This window comes from Takifugu rubripes, chromosome 1 (genome assembly GCF_901000725.2).
Source record: "Takifugu rubripes chromosome 1, fTakRub1.2, whole genome shotgun sequence".
Lineage (NCBI taxonomy): Eukaryota > Metazoa > Chordata > Actinopteri > Tetraodontiformes > Tetraodontidae > Takifugu > Takifugu rubripes.
The window spans coordinates 10,726,590-10,744,572 of record NC_042285.1 but is presented as its reverse complement, the minus strand read 5'-3'; the positions used below and the strand labels follow the sequence as shown (position 1 = coordinate 10,744,572).

At 41.2% G+C, this 17,983-nt stretch overlaps 3 protein-coding genes across 7 annotated transcripts; 1 reads left to right on the top strand and 2 right to left on the bottom strand.

Annotated features, from left to right (window-relative positions):
- Positions 1 to 2,342: 2,342 nt before the first annotated feature.
- usp42 (ubiquitin specific peptidase 42) lies at positions 2,343 to 10,802 on the bottom strand. 3 transcript variants are annotated; one of them, XM_003961486.3, is made up of 17 exons: positions 10,521 to 10,802; positions 9,193 to 9,439; positions 8,667 to 8,873; positions 8,342 to 8,452; positions 8,095 to 8,194; positions 7,643 to 7,710; positions 7,481 to 7,551; positions 7,258 to 7,340; positions 7,065 to 7,176; positions 6,831 to 6,971; positions 6,577 to 6,677; positions 6,122 to 6,287; positions 5,378 to 6,031; positions 5,208 to 5,290; positions 4,032 to 5,123; positions 3,497 to 3,768; positions 2,343 to 3,401 (listed from the first exon to the last, which is right to left on the bottom strand). In XM_003961486.3, the coding sequence occupies exons 2-17, from the start codon at positions 9,428 to 9,430 to the stop codon at positions 3,325 to 3,327; spliced, it is 3,576 nt and encodes a 1,191-aa protein (XP_003961535.3). In that variant the 5' UTR covers positions 9,431 to 9,439; positions 10,521 to 10,802; the 3' UTR covers positions 2,343 to 3,324. The 3 variants fall into 3 exon arrangements, with proteins under 3 accessions (XP_003961535.3, XP_011602703.2, XP_029691228.1); XM_011604401.2 differs by having other exon boundaries at positions 3,497 to 3,765; XM_029835368.1 differs by lacking the exons at positions 8,342 to 8,452; positions 8,667 to 8,873; positions 9,193 to 9,439; positions 10,521 to 10,802 and having other exon boundaries at positions 7,643 to 7,772.
- A 110-nt stretch (positions 10,803 to 10,912) lies between these two features.
- On the bottom strand, positions 10,913 to 17,871 carry eif2ak1 (eukaryotic translation initiation factor 2-alpha kinase 1). 2 transcript variants are annotated; one of them, XM_011604376.2, is made up of 15 exons: positions 17,521 to 17,871; positions 16,320 to 16,487; positions 16,039 to 16,175; positions 15,917 to 15,960; positions 15,736 to 15,835; positions 15,567 to 15,647; positions 15,403 to 15,496; positions 15,278 to 15,326; positions 14,683 to 15,058; positions 14,494 to 14,602; positions 14,276 to 14,382; positions 11,824 to 11,938; positions 11,654 to 11,733; positions 11,283 to 11,516; positions 10,913 to 11,211 (listed from the first exon to the last, which is right to left on the bottom strand). In XM_011604376.2, exons 1-15 carry the CDS (start codon positions 17,729 to 17,731, stop codon positions 11,125 to 11,127), a joined length of 1,992 nt encoding a protein of 663 aa, XP_011602678.2. In that variant the 5' UTR covers positions 17,732 to 17,871; the 3' UTR covers positions 10,913 to 11,124. The 2 variants fall into 2 exon arrangements, with proteins under 2 accessions (XP_011602678.2, XP_011602683.2); XM_011604381.2 differs by lacking the exon at positions 17,521 to 17,871 and adding an exon at positions 16,571 to 16,707.
- Positions 12,119 to 14,332, top strand: LOC105416508 (ankyrin repeat domain-containing protein 61-like). Of its 2 annotated transcripts, none has more exons than XM_011604368.2 (5): positions 12,119 to 12,519; positions 12,686 to 12,780; positions 12,994 to 13,165; positions 13,278 to 13,491; positions 13,605 to 13,821. In XM_011604368.2, exons 1-5 carry the CDS (start codon positions 12,382 to 12,384, stop codon positions 13,670 to 13,672), a joined length of 687 nt encoding a protein of 228 aa, XP_011602670.2. In that variant the 5' UTR covers positions 12,119 to 12,381; the 3' UTR covers positions 13,673 to 13,821. The 2 variants fall into 2 exon arrangements, with proteins under 2 accessions (XP_011602670.2, XP_011602663.2); XM_011604361.2 differs by having other exon boundaries at positions 12,166 to 12,519; positions 13,278 to 13,478; positions 13,605 to 14,332.
- Positions 17,872 to 17,983: the final 112 nt, after the last annotated feature.

The window sequence follows — 17,983 nt, the reverse complement described above, 5'->3', positions numbered from 1 at the left end:
GATGAAAATATTTTAGAAAGGTTTGCTTATAACATCCCTGTGACAATCTATAAGTTTATTAGAATCAGATTTGTGGAAATATTCAATAGAACAGCAGCTTTGTAAAACAATCTCAGCTCATTTTTGTGACATAAATAATGGTCAAGACTTAAAGTCCAACCAGTTTTTCATTGAAAATCCAGGATGCCTTTGAAATCGTTAATCCTCTTGTTGTTGCAGTCCATCTTTTGTCTATCAAATTGGCCTCCGCGTGTGCGGTCCAATACAGATCACATGTCTCTTGTCATGTTGTGCAGTGAAAGTGACATTATGGGTGTGCTAAAGTATTTACCAAGATGTTAGTGGATTTAAAAACCTTGAGGAACATGGCATCTGCGTTGGTGATGAAATGCTCAAAGCGGCTCTCAGTTGTATTGCTGGAGATAATTTGGGGTCGTATAGCATTGATGGGTTTATTGAAAACTTTAGCCATTCTGAGTACTTTTAGATAGATACTGTGAAATGACTAGAAGAGTTTCTGAATGAGCCAAATTGACTTGTATGCAAAATATTTCATTGACATTATCATTCAAGAATATTTGGAATCAAGGAGTTTGTTTGCTGAGTCTCCGCTTAAACCAAAACACCACTTTGTGCGTCACTATCCGGCACTCATTTTGAGATTTGGACCCTTGATCAGACTATGGATCCTGTGTTTCGAAAATAAACACAGCAACTGTAACAGATGTGCCAGACATCTAAAAAACATCTGCCTAACCTTGTCCGAGACTTCAAATGTTTCAGGCATATTTCAGCTGGGCCACGCTGCAGTCAGCGTTGTCCATTTTACCCCAGCCAGTCATGCAATTAGACATGAGAGTGGCTGTTCAGAATGCAATCCACAACTTTAAGTTATAAAGGAAGAACTGACACAATCACTGGAGCAAGGAAAACATATATAGGAAGAGAAGGTATAGGTATAGGAAGAGAAATGATCTGAATTGTGGTCGCTGAGATGCTGTTAAAACACTCTTTGATAACCACGCATTCAAAATCTTTGCAAGACATAATAAAGGGAGATGTGATTTTATGGATTAGCTGAGTTTGAATGATCTTTTAGTTTGAAAAACCTTTTGAGAAACGACCGGACTCTCTCGTTTACGTCTTACGCGCCAAAATTGAACCCACAGGTGAGCAAAATGAGTCAGAAACAGACGACTTTGACAATATTAACCATGTGTTTGAGCAATTGTTTGAGGAGATGGACGCAGAGCACAGACGCCGTCTATTGTACACAGAATAATATGGTTATCCCGGGGTAGATTGCTGGCCAGAGTGTTTGAATCGCGGGAGCCGCTGCAGACATTTCTCCCAGGGAAGATGTTGCCACTGGCAGCACCTTTAAGTGACAAGGAATGGGTCGTAAACCTGGCTTACCTGCGACATATTCAACCTGCTCAATGAACTCAACCTGTCACTTCAAGGAAAAATGACAACTGTCTTCATGTTGGCAGATATAGTAGCTGCATTTAAAGCCAAATTGGATTTGTGGGGACGCCGCCTAAAGAAAATCCCCGCTAATGTTTGAAACGTGTCCAATATTAGCGGGGATTTGGGATGAGCCTGAGCCTTCATTCTCTGCAAGAGCGCTCGTCTTTGCTTTTAAAGGAGTTTGAGCGCTACTTCCCGACCACAAAAGACCCACGAACTGGCAAGGAATGGCTATGTGACCCATTTGTCAACAAACCTGGTGAAACTAGCATGGCTGTACAAGATTTGCTACTGGAGATCACAAATAACGGTGCCTTAAATGTATGTTTGAGACAGCAGCTCTTCTAGAATTCTGGATTAAAGTCATGGCAGAATACCCTGAAATCTCCACCGCAGCACTGAAAACCCTGGTGCCATTTCTGCCATCCTACCTGTGTGAAGCAGCATTTTCTGCAGTGACAACAGCGTAAACAAAACTGGGCGTAGGCAACACACTTTGGGTGTCATTGTCTCCCATCACTCCCAGATGGGAGACGAGGAGACGTTGCAGAGAAACACGCTTTGTTTAATTTTTACTCATCCTGTTCTGAGAGGCTGAATCTTCCTGGAAGAGGTTGTGCATCAAGCAAAATCCAAGTACTGTTCAACAACACAGGCCAAGACATCTATGTAAGTATTTATGTGTGTGTGTATGGATACATACACTCTTTCATGCTTAAAGTTTGAGGTCCCATTAAATGTTTCTCGTGTTTGTTAATCAGGAGCCTCAAATACAATCAGGCTGTTTGTGGTGTGGAGGGAGCTAATCAATCATCTCAATTTATCATTCAATTCACTGCACATTATAAACAAAGCCACAAAGCAAGAATTAATTTCTCACATGAACAAATGTATTTAGGCTTTTACCTTATACAATGTGTAGACCTTCACATGCTAAACTTAAAAAATAACCGCAGTATTTCAATCTAAAGTTATTAAAACAAAACAACAAATCATACCATTCGATTTTTCTCCAGACGATGCAGTCAAAAAACATTTTTTTCTAAAAACAAGGTAAAACAACATAACATCTAGCAAACCCTGATACAGGATTTCATGTATAAAAATAACTGATAGTACAGTTAAAATTAAATTCACAGTATGTTTGATACTAAAAGACACAAACTGTATTTTTCTTTAAAATGGTGTTGAGTAATGATAACGAATCTTTGTTCTCAATAAAGTGTTAAAAGTAATCAAGAACATAAGAGTCGGGAGAGTACTCAAAATAACTGCTTGGATGAAAAGGATTAAAAAGTAGAGTTTAAATCTGTGGATAAAAGAAGTGAGAAATGTCCTCAAGTGTGTCCAGGGAGAAAGTGGAGGTATCCATCCGTGAAAGCTTCTTCCCACCAGTGCACTCAAACATCCGTGTTTGCTCCGTTATTTTCAGTGTACTCGGAGAACAAACCGAAGCCGTTCTGCAAGCTCCAGGGTAACGGTGACATCTCAACTCACAAACAAACAATGGGTCTTAAAGTTCTTCTCTTTAGAAAAATGTCCCTTTTGTTCGTTCATTTCATATCAGGTGGATCTCAGTGAAGTGTGTTAATAAAGTTTCAAGTCCTGAGTTCAACTAAAGCAGTTGAGATGTTTAAGCTCCAGGCTCTGTGTTCATACAAGTTTAGATATATTAAATGTATTAAATGTTTAACAGGTGAATAATAGCTAGATATACTGCAAATCATCCAATGCCTCAAATAGACAATGTCCCAGTATTTAAAACACTTTTCTAATTGCTGTAAAAATACAATATATTCCCAACAAAGAAGCACCATGTTAAATGAAGTTGCCGATGTCATTCCTGTGACATCTTTAAAGGGGCGCCAACTCACAGGTCAGTGTAGGGTTGGAAGCATGGGAGTCTCCATTGGTTTGGTGGTACCCATTTCCTAGTGATTAAAGATGACACTTGAGTTAATAAACTGTTATTGCAGCTTTTTAGTGAAGATTGAAGATGATTGTACATGTAAGTGACATGCTTTACCCATGTATCCATTGAATTGGTGGTGGGTCGAACCATTTGGTAGTGAGGTGTGGTGGGACGGTAGTAAATGGTCCTTTCGGTCGTCACGCCAATGTTTTTCTGGATAAAATCCATTGTCGTATTTATTTTCTTTTATATTATATTTTGGCTTGTGGCTCTCTTTCTGGCTTCTCTTGTGAGGCAGCACTGCGTCATTATCACTGTCCTGGTGCCTCCTTTTCTTCTTCTTCTTTTTTCTCTCTGTGGCTCGATCAGAGTCCCTGTCGGAGCTTCTGAAAGAGAATATAATGTTACCATTTAGCCTATAACAATGTAAAACCTTACAGCAACTACAAATGTTGTGTAAGCAAGAATTTCATTGTATAGTTTAACCAAGTGACTTTGTTGCGAACATGACATTTACGGATGCCTGCAGAGACATCATTACATTCATTTTGTAATTACCAGTTAATTACATGTGCCTTGTCAGCTATATGTGGGACATCAACGAATTATTAAAATGTGCAATAATTACAATAAGATGCTCTCTACTCACCCACTATCGTGGTGTTTCTCTTTATCCTTGGACTTCTTCTTTTTGCTTCTTTTGTGTTTTTTAGAGTGACGGGCATCGTGGCTGTTTTTTCTCTCCTTGCTAAAATGATTAGCAGTCCTCTTATAATCTGGATCCTTCCTGTCTGAAGTGCATTCAGACGTGGAGAAGGAAGCGTGAGCAGGTGAACCTTTGGAGTTTGTGAATGTTTCGGATGCCGTTGTGGTTGAGGCAATCTGATCCTTTGAGGGGTAATCGTCCCTCAACTTGCCATTGGTCTTTTCTTTCATCACCCGGAATTCTCTGTGCTCCTCTTTCCGCTTCCAACGACCCTGAGACCCTTCGGTGTAGGGATGAGTGTGCCCCCTCCACTCACAGCCCCATTCTTCTCTGGACCAGTGGCGGTGGTACTGGGGATACTTGTCACGGTCATGATTCCTGGGGTAGTAGACGGCGCGTTCCCGATGATACCCAGACTCCCAGTCCCTGTGCGAGCGTCTGTGAGGAGAGCGCTCTCTGTGAGAGCGGGAATAGTGGTAATACTGATAGTCCCGTCTGTACCGATGGTGATCACCATCGCGCTCCTGACTCCTGTCCCTGTAGTGTCTTTTCATGTTCCTCCTCCTTTCAGATGACCTGTCCTTTTCCCCATTCCTGGAAGATTGTCCTTCACTGCTTCCTGGACAGGAGTTAGACTGGTGAGATTCCTTACTGTCCGGACACCCTTCAGTCCCTGCTGATTGACCACTGGCCTGTGGGGTAACCGGCACTTCATTCCCACCTCCATTCACCTCCTCTGGACCTGCAGCTGTCTCACTTGTAATTTGGGAGTAATCTGGCTGGGTGGATAAGGCCACACTGTTTTTTCCATGATGTGCAGGAGAGGAGGAGGATTCGTTCCACGTGACAGCATGGTTGTTTGTAGCGGTATCTGAAGGAGCAGGGCTACTAACAGAAGCTGTCGTATACAGAGGCAGACGTTCGGACGCTGTCGTAGCCCTTGTGTCAGTGTCAGAGACGTGCTGGTTTTCACTGGCAGCAGGACAGGAACCTTGAGAGCTGTCTTGAGATGTGGCAGAGTTATGTCCCTCTTTGCTGTGGAAAAAAAAACCATAAACATAAAAATGACTTCTCTCTTAGATGTTCAGACGCTAATTAGAAGGACTAATAATGTCTTACTCGGTCTGAATGTGGTCATTGTCTTGTCCATTAGCAGCAACAGTAGACAGAGAGGGTGGGCTTTCGTGATAACCGTAAGAGTTCTGAGAAGGGGAAGAAAAAAGCGTTACACAGATTTCCTTTTTAGTTATCTGTAGATTAATGACATAAACACAAAGCATGGGAATAACCTCATTGTTGTTGTCATGTCCATTCACTTTGTGGTGTTCGCTTTGATTGGATTTCGTTGCCCCACTGGCCGATCCATTTATTTTGTGACCATTGTGGAGAACCCCTGACTCCACATTAGTAACCTGAGGAGATTTTTCTTGGACCTCTCCCATTTTGTTGTTTCCATTAAGGTGACACTTGTCAAAGTCAGTATTCTGTGTGCCACAGTTTTCTTGGTCTGATTCCTCTGAAGATTCTTGACTGTATGGAACCAAGAAGGACGCTCCATTCCCTCCAGTGTGACTGTCCCCATTACTGCAAGGTTTTCCATTGACATGGTTAAGTTGACGAACTAAAGGAATGTCTGAATACACGCCTGAGGTAGAATGAGGAGAGGACAAGGAGCTGGAGGAAGAGCTGCTACTGGCAGAGGACGGTTGGCTATAAGAAGAGGATGAAGAGGACACGCGACTGTGTTTGCCATTGCCAATGTAGAATGAAAGTTTCTGCCGTTTATTTTGGTCTGGAATTGTAGTGGGCCGACTGATTGAGTGGGAAATGGATGAAGAGGCGGCTCCATGGTTACAGTTTCCCACAACACTGCTGCTGGTGCTGGGCTTTGAGTTACTGGAATACTCTCTCCCAGATCCATTCCCATTGATGTGGAGAGTAGTCTATGGAGAAATTGCAGTTCACACACATTTAGTGATGCCTGGTGAAACTTGTGTCATACACATAACGAGTCATTGTCTTCTATACAATACCTTGGTCATATGTGGTGGCAGCTGAGGACCTATGAAGCCAACGTTATTATGGTGGATGGCGGCGTTGATTCGTGGGATCACTGTGGGTCGTGGAGATGATTGACCAGGGATGCCTGGATTATGGCTCATGTTGCTGTAATCCCCTGTTTTCTTCATATCGCTGGACCTATTCATGCAAAAGAAACACAAACTATTAAGTAAAACTATTATTGTTGAATTTCAGGTGTTTTTGAAGTATGACACTTCTATATTATCCAAGGTCAGATTATTGATAAAGTAATATTAGCATCACACCTCAAAGTACAAATTGGTGTTATGAGAAACTGAGGCCTGTTAACCTCAGTGTATATTTCATTATAGGACAAATGTGCTTGAAATAATGAGAATACTTCTCTTTTCCATGCTATCTCTGTAACATTCATGTTTTTAAACTATTTTAAGTCATGTTTACTTACTTTATGTAGAAAAGGACATATGCCTGCTGGTTGAGAACAGACCTGATGTCACTAATAGATACAGAGGAATCGTTCATCTGATACCACTGCCCATTGCTTGCCTGTGAGAGACAACAGAGTAGGTTTAAATATATATTCTGGTCAGAGAACAGATTTAAAATAAGTCTCATTTTAAGAATGAAGTCCAAGACAAATTAATGCATGCGTATTTGGTAATAGGATTGTCCTAAATACTGGCATAGTGGTAAGGGTACCTTAATATAACAGAAATAATGCCCTGCATGACAGCTGAATCCAGAGTGGACCAGAACTGCATACAGTCCGTAGACCTGAGGTTCTCCTTGGGACTGAGACATGAAGGGGCGTAGGTCCAAGTATTCTGGATATTTCACATCCTGGAGACCAAAACATTGCCAGTTAATATAAAACAGGTAAAATGACTGTTTAAACAAAAGCAAGTCTATACTTGTAGGAGATCGTCACGGCACCTTTGTTATTTTGCCTCCGCTGAAGTTTGCAAAACGCTTAAGTGCAAGAGTGAGCACATTGGCGCTGCGGTGGATGGTAAACCTCTTTGAGGCTGTGACCATTTTTTTACACCTACAGAACAAAATGCTTAAGTTAAGTCAAACAATAAATAAATAATACTGACTCTTATTTTTACCCTGTGAAACATCTTACTTGGTGCATTTGTAGGCGTTTTCTCCATCCAACTGTTCTGGCTTTACAAACTGTTCCAGAGCCTTTGAGACGCTGGGAGCAGTCTACAAGGAAAGAAAAGCAAATCTTCTAAAAATGTGATTGATTGATTTGATACACCAGAGAAACAATGTCTGAAATTATTTTCCTCAGCTCGAAATGGTAAATAATAATAATCAGAAGTTCGAAGTAGAAAAATAATTACCTTAATTTCAAGTGGAATATCCAGGAAGGGGTCAAATGTATCTGAGACTGCTTTGCAGTTTAAACATTTAACTAAAAAAGGAAAAAAAATGATTTATTGCAGAGCTATCAAACCAAAAGTAATTAAAATTGTCATATAACAAGCAAATCACTAAGAACGTACCTCTGGACCTCAGATAGCCTCCAAAGACTTGATGGATAAATGTGGTTGCCTGCGTTTGCCGGTCCAATCTGTCACAATCATCAAGGCACATGGAAAAAAAAAAAGTGAAGATAGAAATCCTCAATGCCACCTGAAAATTCACTTATATTTTACGCTGGAAATATAGTGATATAAATACATGAAAGTGAGACAATGAATATTCAATGTCAACAATAACCTACACAGAATGTCGCACACATGACAATACATCATCCAATCAATAGTTTAATCAAAAATAATACTTATTTATTTATTTATTTATATCTGTCAAACAATTGTCTATTGTCTCACCTTAAAAAAATAAATTATATATATGAGAGTAAATGTACACACACACACACACACACACACACACACACACATATATATATACATCCACATGCACACAGGATTTGGAAGTGGATTAAACTCACTTTGTTCCAGGTAAACAGGACTTTTGCATAGCATCCACTGTGTAGCGCAGAAACTCATGAGCATCCTCTTGGCTTCCATATCGGAAGTGTTTTGCAATCCCTGCGTGGGGGGGGGGGGGGGGGGTCGATTTATGTATATTTAAATATAGATGAATCATCAGTTTTGAAAATTTATTCTCAATTTTAAAAGATCCACTTCAGTGCGGAAATAAATTTATAAAATACAACATTTCCTGGCTGTACTTACTTTTGAGCTCATTGAGGACCCCGATGGGCTTAATTACATTACCAGAGTTTGCAAAAACCTGAATGATGTGGTTTTGCATGGTGCACATCATGCAGAACCCCGGCTCATGACCTGCATGGATAAGAGGACGACAATAAACATCTCGCCGCTTACAAATAAATCCAATATTTAGAATTGATGACAGATTTTCTCATAGCTGGAAAAAAAGAGAAGGCTACAATAATTTATAACAGCGAGACATCAACCCTTGTCATATAGGGTAATCATATAATGGAGTGGTGTGATTTTCATCACGGTTCTAGATATCAAATAACTATCAGCTTACATGTTTTGGAGTGTTCTCGTGTCAACATGTAATTGGAAAATGGAGCAGTGTAGGTGAGGCACTGCAGAGCTGAATTGAGGAAACAGGTGTTCCCCATATTCTGCAGGCCTGCACCTATGCGGTGAACCTGGGTCCACTTCAGGTAGATCCGTTCTGGAGGGAAGAGGACCTTCTGGGGAATTTCGATGCCATCACCACTGTTCAGCACTTGAGACACAGATCAAACATCATTATGGAAATTACTCAAGATTTTAGTTCATTTTTTTAAGAATCGGGCAAGAAAATTCAGGCTATGTTGCAATTGCATCAAAACTTCCTTAGAACTATTTTTCTACTTTATGAAATTGTAAGACTTCAAATAGAAAGAGGATATGAAACAACACAACACCCACAGGAAGAAAATTAAGGTGCAGAAATGGCTAAAAGCCTTTTGAAGCTGGTTTAGGACTTCGTGCGACACTGGTCAGGCAACATTCCACTGTGTGACATACTGAACATAAAGAAAGAAAAAGAGTAAGTTGAGCACCTTGCTCCTTCGGCCGGTCCACACAGGTGGGTGTAGTGTTGAAAACTGCTGCTCCAGATGCTGAGCCCAGACAACCTGGAGATTTCAACCTCAGAGTGTCACTGGACTTGGTGGGACCCACTGTCCAGCTGCTGGAACAGCTGCTGTCCATTCTTACGTCTCCACTTGAGAAGGGAGATTGTTTACACCCGACTGACTCGTGGTCAGACTTCTCAGTAGATCTGTCAACTATGGTCATTGTTCATTGCTGCAAGAGACAAAGAAAACTTCATCTAAACGTGTTATGGAGAATACATACACATTTTCAAAAAAGACGACGTTCTGATATGTTAAATCTAATATCACGTAACTCCCATAACTTCACATTTTGCTATAGCAGTGATGAATGTCTTAAGGCTTGAGCCTTTCAATGTGAAGTTTGTGTTTACAGGGGGTCGTTTCCTGACAAGGTCAAAAACATGTACATGAGGTCTGCAATGCATAAGGGCCCCGTCTAGTGTATTCCTTCCTGTTAATTGGGAATTTTAATTTCCACTTCTAACTTCCACTAAGCCACCAATTCACGTGTCCTAAATTATAAACAAGATGTTGCCTTGCAATAAAATCGATGCTAAAATAGGTTCAGTGGATCCCGCAGAAGACACCTTTGTAAACCATCCCATAACCCAACGGGGGGGGAGTCGCTGGTCGGAAGCACGTTAACGGCTGTTCCCACCCCCTCGCTCCGGCAGCGCAGGCAGCAGACTGGCTCACGTTTCCTGACGGACGGCTGCAAGGCCTTCCCCACGCAGCGCCTCTCTCTTAGCTTGAATCAAATAAAACGGTCGTTCGCGACGACAAGCGGACTACTGCTGAAAGTCCTCGACAACAACCGGGATACTGAAATGCTGAAAACAGGCTACGATGTTGAACGTGCGACGCGCGAGTGCGCCGCATTAGTGAAAGCGGCGGACCCAGCGCATAGTTACCAAACAGGGGAAACATTACGTGCGATGCTAACGCGGCTAGCTAGGTAGCTTAGCACGACGGAAACCAAAGGAAATTGCGGACCGTTGGCCTATTTATTGCCTGTTAACAATCCAGACCCCTCTTGTTTTCACTACGAGATTGATTTAGTGCAGAAGGGTGGGAGCGAGGGTTAAGGCATCTTGACTATTAGACAAGAGGCTCAACCCGGCGGCAGTGTGCGTTCACTGCGCTGTTACCTCCGACATGGCAGAGAACCGGTCTAACGCTGCTACAACGAATCTTAACGGCTGTGGCCTGCCTAAATGCGACAGACGCACAGTCTAAGCGCCACTTTATTATTGGAACAACAGAGTACTCACCTGTAATCTATTACAATTGTATTAATAGCAATTGTAAATCCATTCCTTATTTCCAGTGGGTGTCCGGCGGTGAACAATGACGTAGCTAATTGCCCACGGGTACATCCGGGTACCTGCGATGAAAGGAGGCTCCTGATTGGCTCGTTCAGACTTATTCGTGAGGAACGTGCTCGTGAAGCGCCTTCGCGTGCAGCCTCCTTTGATGTTGCGAGATTTATACGTCTTTTAAATTTGTCTAAACAGTTTCAGTGGCGTTTTACACGTAATTCATTTAAACATGCAAAACATAATGTCATTTACAAATATATTGACTACAACTGGATCACAATCTGTCAAATCCAAGTGCACTGAATTGTACAGTAAAACATATTTGCAATAATCAAAATCTAAGATTCAACCATACAGACCTGTTTATTGAACGACTGAATAAAGATAAATAATGGGACCCTTACATACAGATGTCCAAGACATTAGTGCTTCATCCATGCTCCATACACACACACACACACACACACACACGACAATTTACATTTAGGAGAATAACAAAATATGTATAGCAGCACAAAACAAGTTTTTTTTAAGGCTCAGAGAAATGAACTTTGACTTAGGAGCTCTGAAGCTGGCTTATCTGTCTTCTCAGTTGTACGATTACTTCGTCTTGCTCTTCAATCCTTTTCTGCAAACCATGGACCTGAGAAAGAATTTCTATTGTTTTAAAATGTCACACTTTTAAGAAGAAAAATATTTTACAACAATACATACTATATCTTTATTACAGAAGAGCTCGCTTTGAAGAAGCTGATCGGCTGTCGGGCGAACGCTTGGATCTGGATTTGTCAGTTTCTTGATGTACTTGGTTAAGACTGGCCATCTCTGAGAGAAAGAATCTGGAATTTCCCCCTTTCTCAGGCTCTCAAGGGTACAGGCTCTCTCCATTTCTGTTCCAAAGGGCTGAAATAGCTCGAGAGCCAGAACTCCAATGCTATACATGTCTGACTACAAACAGAATGATGATGAAAATATGTTTATAAGTTATTAAAAATTCGAAATATGCTTAACCGGAATCTTGAAACTCTGTGATGTTTAATTCCATTCTCTATTCATAATGCCCCTGCTGTATTATTTTTGTTTACCTTTGAATCATAATGGGAACCCTTGAGTTGTTCTGGTGCAGCATAAACAAATGTACCAACACCCGTGGTATGAGCAGATTCTGCAAGATATAATGTGTGATTGTAAAGCAAAAACACAATTTAGTTGTACTGTACTATGAAAATCAACAAGCTTTTAGGTGCAGTATTACCACTGCCACTTGACGTGGTGTTTTTCCGACTATCCATTATAATATCGCTGCAGGCCAAGCCAAAGTCCCCGATTCGCACATAACAGTCCTGTCCATGGAGGAAAATGTTCCTTGGCTGTGGGGAAAAAAATAATTAGCAGAAAGATGTGATAAATATGAGGCTCTTTACATTAAACACAAAATAATAACAAAACACAAAAAGTGCAAACATGCCAACAAGAGTACAAGAACAGATATCACACCCAATAACTGGCCTCTGAGTGCAAAGGTTGCAGCTGCAACAGGAAGAGTGCGCACCACACTGAAAACCACAGTATGAACATCACATTCGGAAGTAGATGCCATTGCAGAAAATGACAAAACAAAGGAGAGGAGAAATTGAACTTGCTTCTGTGTGGGTGCTTCTTTAACTGACGACATTCTACATTTGTGGGCGTTCAGTTGTAAACCAGCTGAACCAGCTTTGAAAATCCATACACCTTAGGAGGGGATTGTAAACACTGACGCCACCGAAGCGGCAGTCACTAGCTATGCTGGAAGTGAACAAATGTCTCCGCGATGGAGAAATTTTACAACCAAGAATTCTATACCGCAATAATGGAAGAAGATGTGGATCATATAGAAGACTTAACAAATAAGTATGGAAGCAACTTTTTGATTCGTGTACTTGACACAGCGCCTGGAGACTTATGGAAGGTAAAAGAACATTTCACTGCCTTCTAGAAAAATGTCATAAGGACAGATAAATGTCATAATAAATAAATGAAGATGCATAACTGCAGAAAAAAAACTGGGTGCGAGTTCAACATATTTGGCTTTTACAGTATTCCAGTCTGGCTTGTTTTGTCATGTCTTGCCTTAGGCACTTGCAGCCATTCCCCTTCATCTAGCTGCTGCTAACACAAGAGTAAAGAGCATTCAGAGCCTGCTATCAGCTGGAGCAGACCCTGAAATAAGGTCAAGACAAACACACACTGTGTACACACACACACACACACACACACACACACACAACAAGGATACGCATACAAATTTAAATAACAAGCTGGCGACTGTTCAAACTTTCACAGAAGTTCAGTCGCAAATCATTGCAGTTACCCCTTTATAAAAAAAGGAAGCTTATACATTGAGAAGCACACTTCCTCAAACTTCTTCGTCTGTCTCTGCCAGGGACCGGTTAGGTCGAACTGCTCTGCACTTGGTTATAAGCAGTTGGCCACATCCCCTAACCGCGAAACACAAATTGGGTTCCAAGCTCAAGACTACTGGGGTTCACGAGTGTTCACAGGCAGAGCTCTGTCTACAAATCCTTTGTGTACATGGCATTAACATCAATGCAGAGGTGAATGGACTTCCCTAAAAAAAGTCATTTAGCCTACTTTTGTACATTCCGTGCAGTAAAACAGACCATGTCTTGCTTTACTAAGATGTGCGTGTTGGAATTTTTTTACTAGGTGGAAGGAGGGAGTCGTCACACAGCTCTGCACCTTTCGGTGCACCACAGGGCTCTGTCTGCTGTACATATCCTGGTCAGCTATGGTGCTAATATTAATGCCGTCAACAGCAGTGGGATGACACCGCTGCATATGGCCGCTGGAGTCCTGCATAAAGACCTTATCGCCAGTTTGATCGAGGAGGGAGCAGATGTCAACATGGTTTGTGCTGCAGGTTAACGTACTTAATTGATTGGCATAAAAAAGGTTCTGCTCATAGATATTAACAATCTTGACAGTCATCTACCACATCTGTCTGACACTCATTTGTACACTTTCATTTTTAAGGTGGCCCTGCACTCTGGGAACACTCCTCTGCACATGGCAGTAGTAGCATTTGCCATGAAGACTGCTAAAACCCAGACGGACGGCAATGGCTGCATTACAGAATTACTTCAACATGGCGCCGCCATCGACGCAACCAACAACGCCGGGATTACACCTCTACACGAGGCGTGCAAAATGGCCAGTGAGGATCTAGTGGATCTGCTGCTAAGTTATGGTGCCGATGTCAATAAGCCGAACAGAGAAGGGGAAAGCAGCCTGTTTCAGTTCCTGAACCACCCTCCAAATGTAAAGAACCACGCTCTGCTGGTTAAACTGCTACATCTGACCTCCCCACTGACAATTTACAACCACAAAGGTCAACTCCCCTCAACCTTGATGCTACCTTGCTTCATGAAACAGAGAGACCAGCTACTAGAACTCCTTCAGCAGCCAAGGACACTTCAAGACATTTGCAAAAGGGTCATTTATGCATCACATGTCCACAACAAGAAGAAGATCAGGAGTGTCCTGCCTCAAAGTGTACACGACTTCGTATTTTACCACTGGGACAGTTTACACATTTCCTTTGTGACAGATTTTAAACATGACTTACTTAATGGCACACTTCATAATATTTCAAGTTAACAACTGCAGCATTATAAACTCAAATGTCATCTGGGGATCCATCTTACCTTCAGGTCTCTGTGCATTATTCCTCGGGAATGAATATATTCCACTCCTTCAACTATCTGTTTCAGCAGTTTGAATGTCTGGTCAGCATCCACACATTCATAAGGACCTGAATATAGAACCATACGTATTTATGTTACCTCAAAACCAAGAGGAAATACTTGATAATTTTGTTGTTCTGATATGTCAAAGAGAAATAATGCAGGTGTTTCTCCATTACAATTTGACGTGAGCTCCTCTTTGGGCTTCATGTTCCTTTCAAAGATCCAGTCTTTCAGGGAACGCTCACAAAGCTGCATCTGAATGTAGAACATCAGGTGGAAGTGTACCTGCAGGTAGAACAAAATGTAGATTTATTCCCAGTTTCGTTAGAGTATACATCAAGCCTTGCTTCTCATAATTATAATACCTCTGAGGGCTTTGTTACGGCGACATCAGACCACTGCTGAATGTCCGTGTTGAAGCAGGAGTTGTTGTTCAACTTGATGCTGCTTCCGCTGGTCTGCTCGTCCAAGACTGCTGACCTGTCCCAGCCCGTGGCAGGACATTTTGAGTTCTTGATCAGATCTTGTTGGCCCAGGAAAACACACGGGATGTAGTTTCTGGGGATACAGCGCATCGTCTTGGGACACACTACCTGGCCCACCTCTTGCGCTGAACCTACAGCTTTCACAGCTTGGGTGTCTCTTTCGGGGTCTTGGGCACTTTGGTCAGCATCTGCTTGTTGTTTACTGAGGCTTTGAAAAATAATTGAGGAGCTACTGCTGTCAGAGTTCTCATCAGAACTAAGAAAAGAGGAGAATCAGAATGAATTGTAACTACAATTGACACAACGAACCACAACAACTCAGTGGACTCATGCAAAAGTCCATCTTTTAGCATCACTAATTATACGGACATAAAATCAAATGAAACATCTCTTGTAAAAAATCAAGTTCCAGGCAAAAGAAATCTATGGTAAAAGTAAAAAGATACCAGGATCAATCCCCAGCACTGAATCCTACCTGTCCTGTGCTCCAGGTAAATCCAGCGCAGGCAACAGAGGATCTAGTTCTGTAATGGAAGTATTTCTCACGTTAGATAACTAACTGATGTTAGCAACAGCCATGTGCAGCAGCTAAATACTCACTTGCAGCAGGCTGGACATGTTCTAACCATGCAGTGTGATAACCCACGACATTGACGTGCTGCAAACTAGACAACACTTTAACTTCCCTGAGGACCTAAACCAATAAATAAAATCATTACTGTAGTCAGTGTATATACATAGCTGACAAAACAATGGAGCCTTACCTTCATGCAGTCATCCTTTGAAACTTTTTTAATAAGTATTTTTTTCACAGCATAATACTGTCCATCCAGCTTGTTCATTACCTATGAAATGATGCCACACATAACATGACTGTATTTATCAACTCAACATTGTAGCAATGTTTGCTTGAAAAGTATGAAGGACCTTAACCTTAAAAACTTTTCCATATGATCCTTTTCCAAGTCTACATATTTCTTCAAATTCGCTGATGTACCGGGAAATCTGTCCTTGAAACAAGCCCTCCTTTTGTCTGTAAACACCATATAGACATTTTTTTTAATAACATATACAGTCCAGACACAAGTGAACTAAATCTCAATATTCAGCCCACCTTAATGCAGGATTGTGCACGTTGATGCCCAGACATTGTTGTCCCTGCATATGTAAAAACAGATATGCTAAGTTTGTTGTTAGTACAAGGTGCTGCCACTAAGTGTTGATTCCTCCATTTACCTGCGGATACAGCGATGAACTGGCAGCATGCAGCAGCTCAGAGAAGGCCCGGTTGTGCTGGAGTCTGACAGTGCTGAACTCATCACTGATGGCCAAAGGTGACAACAGGTTCATGGCAGCCAAACGTTGGCCAATAACTGTTGGAGCAAACAGATTGTCACTCCTACATGACAATAACATTAACTAATGATCCAGACGAAGGCAGAAGATGTCACAGACAATTACAATCATTCTTAAAATAATTGTCATCTACTGTGAACTGTAACAAGTCCCAAGCGTACCTTTAAAAAGCATGCGTGAGCGTGCTGGATTGCTCTCGTAGACGAAACACAGATGCTCCAGTAGCGATCCCAACAGAAGGTGGTTGGGGATAGCTGAGGCAAAGTCATGGATGGAATGGTAATTTCTCCCAGCCATCAACACTTCTTGGTTATCACCTGTGTCTGAAGCTGAGCACACAGCAATGAAAGCAAAATGTTACAAGAAATATATATTAAAACAAGATAACCATAAATCCTATGTCTTGTCTTACCTTCTTCAATAACCTTTGCAATTATTTCAATAATATTTTTTTCTCTAAGGTCCATTTCCTATATAGAAACACGTCTTTTCTGCTCACTTTCAAAGTCAGAATTGAGCCACTCTTGTTAATAGGTGATGGGTGTGCACACTAGAAATGCTTATCTGCCTTTTCCAGCAGACACAAGTCACTTAACCACTCCTCCACCTAACTGTGTTCAGTATAAGCACATGATCAAGCTTAGCTGCTGGGTCACTGTGCCGGAACACGGTGAAGGCACAGGAGCCAGGTATCTCATACACAAGAGATATGCAATATGTGCCTACAGCCTCTCGGAAAACCATAATTGAAGATGCATCATGGGAATGTCCACAAGGATCCCCTGTAAACTCCATGTCAAGAAGGTTTTTATTTAGTAGCTGTAGTCTTTAAAACAAACATTTATTTTTGATATTTTATTTGCAAGCATTACTTTTAAAATGTGTAGTATTATACTGCTGTTTTATCATTTGACCCAATGGGCTGGAATTAAAGTGCATATAAAAATGTATGCTTCTTGGACACAACAAGCCACTGTGTCTGTGTAAATTCTCAGTCATCCAGGTCATTGTATCCAAGGTAGTTTTCTCTGTCAACTGGACTGGGAAACCCAGTCCAGTTGACAGAGAAAACTACCTTGGAAACAAGCCACTGTGTTCAATGTCCCGGTATATAAGGTCAGAATGAACTGAGAGTGGCATATTTCTTTCGAAGAATAGACCAAGGAAGATTTTCAGTTGGAAGACACAATTTTAATTACAATGGTAATTTAAAAAACAAAAACAAACAAACAAACAAAAAAAGTAATTTCAATTAAGAAATTGCTATCGCGGTCTTGGGTAAATGTGGGTTAAACACCAGCAGGGCAACTTGTTCATGGGACTTAATCAGACAATCAGATGCAAAAAAAAAAATCTGCTTACTATCAAACAGGACTTCATCATCCTCGTCACTGGCAAAACTCATGAGCGTAACCTCTTTCCTCTTGGTTCGTCGCTGGATTAGAAGGTTTTTGCTGCTGTTACCAGAATATTCCGCCGACATCAGGAGTTCGTTGGTACTTGCTGAATTATACATATTTAAATGACCCAAGCACTGTTCCTTTTTCAAAAATATATAAAAAAAGATAATCATAACAGCTACCCCATAACAGAAGAAAAGTATTTTAGATTGCAGGTGGCAGCTTGACGAGAGATCACATATGTGTTCTATCAATAGTTGAAGCTATTTCTCTCAAGTCACATTTAGTCCAACTGCCATGATGATGATGTAAGAAGAAATATGGAACCGTCTGAAAATGAACGCATTTGATTTCTAATGTTAAAACGGTTGTGAATGAAATTTTAAAGAAGAGACTACTTACATGCCTATATTATTCTTTAAAAA

Coding starts and splice junctions, on each gene's coding strand:
- LOC105416508 (XM_011604361.2), top strand. CDS start 12,382: ATGGAGAAATTTTACAACCAAGAATTCTATACCGCAATAATGGAAGAA. Junction 12,781..12,993: donor GGAGCAGACCCTGAAATAAG/GTCAAGACAAAC, acceptor TGTCTCTGCCAG/GGACCGGTTAGGTCGAACTG. Junction 13,166..13,277: donor GCATTAACATCAATGCAGAG/GTGAATGGACTT, acceptor TTTTTTTACTAG/GTGGAAGGAGGGAGTCGTCA.
- usp42 (XM_003961486.3), bottom strand. CDS start 9,430: ATGACCATAGTTGACAGATCTACTGAGAAGTCTGACCACGAGTCAGTC. Junction 8,195..8,341: donor GGTCCTCAATGAGCTCAAAA/GTAAGTACAGCC, acceptor CCCCCCACGCAG/GGATTGCAAAACACTTCCGA. Junction 6,678..6,830: donor ATTATTTCTGTTATATTAAG/GTACCCTTACCA, acceptor TGTCTCTCACAG/GCAAGCAATGGGCAGTGGTA.
- eif2ak1 (XM_011604376.2), bottom strand. CDS start 17,731: ATGATTATCTTTTTTTATATATTTTTGAAAAAGGAACAGTGCTTGGGT. Junction 16,488..17,520: donor TGATGAAGTCCTGTTTGATA/GTAAGCAGATTT, acceptor CTGTGTGCTCAG/CTTCAGACACAGGTGATAAC. Junction 15,648..15,735: donor CATATGGAAAAGTTTTTAAG/GTTAAGGTCCTT, acceptor ATCATTTCATAG/GTAATGAACAAGCTGGATGG.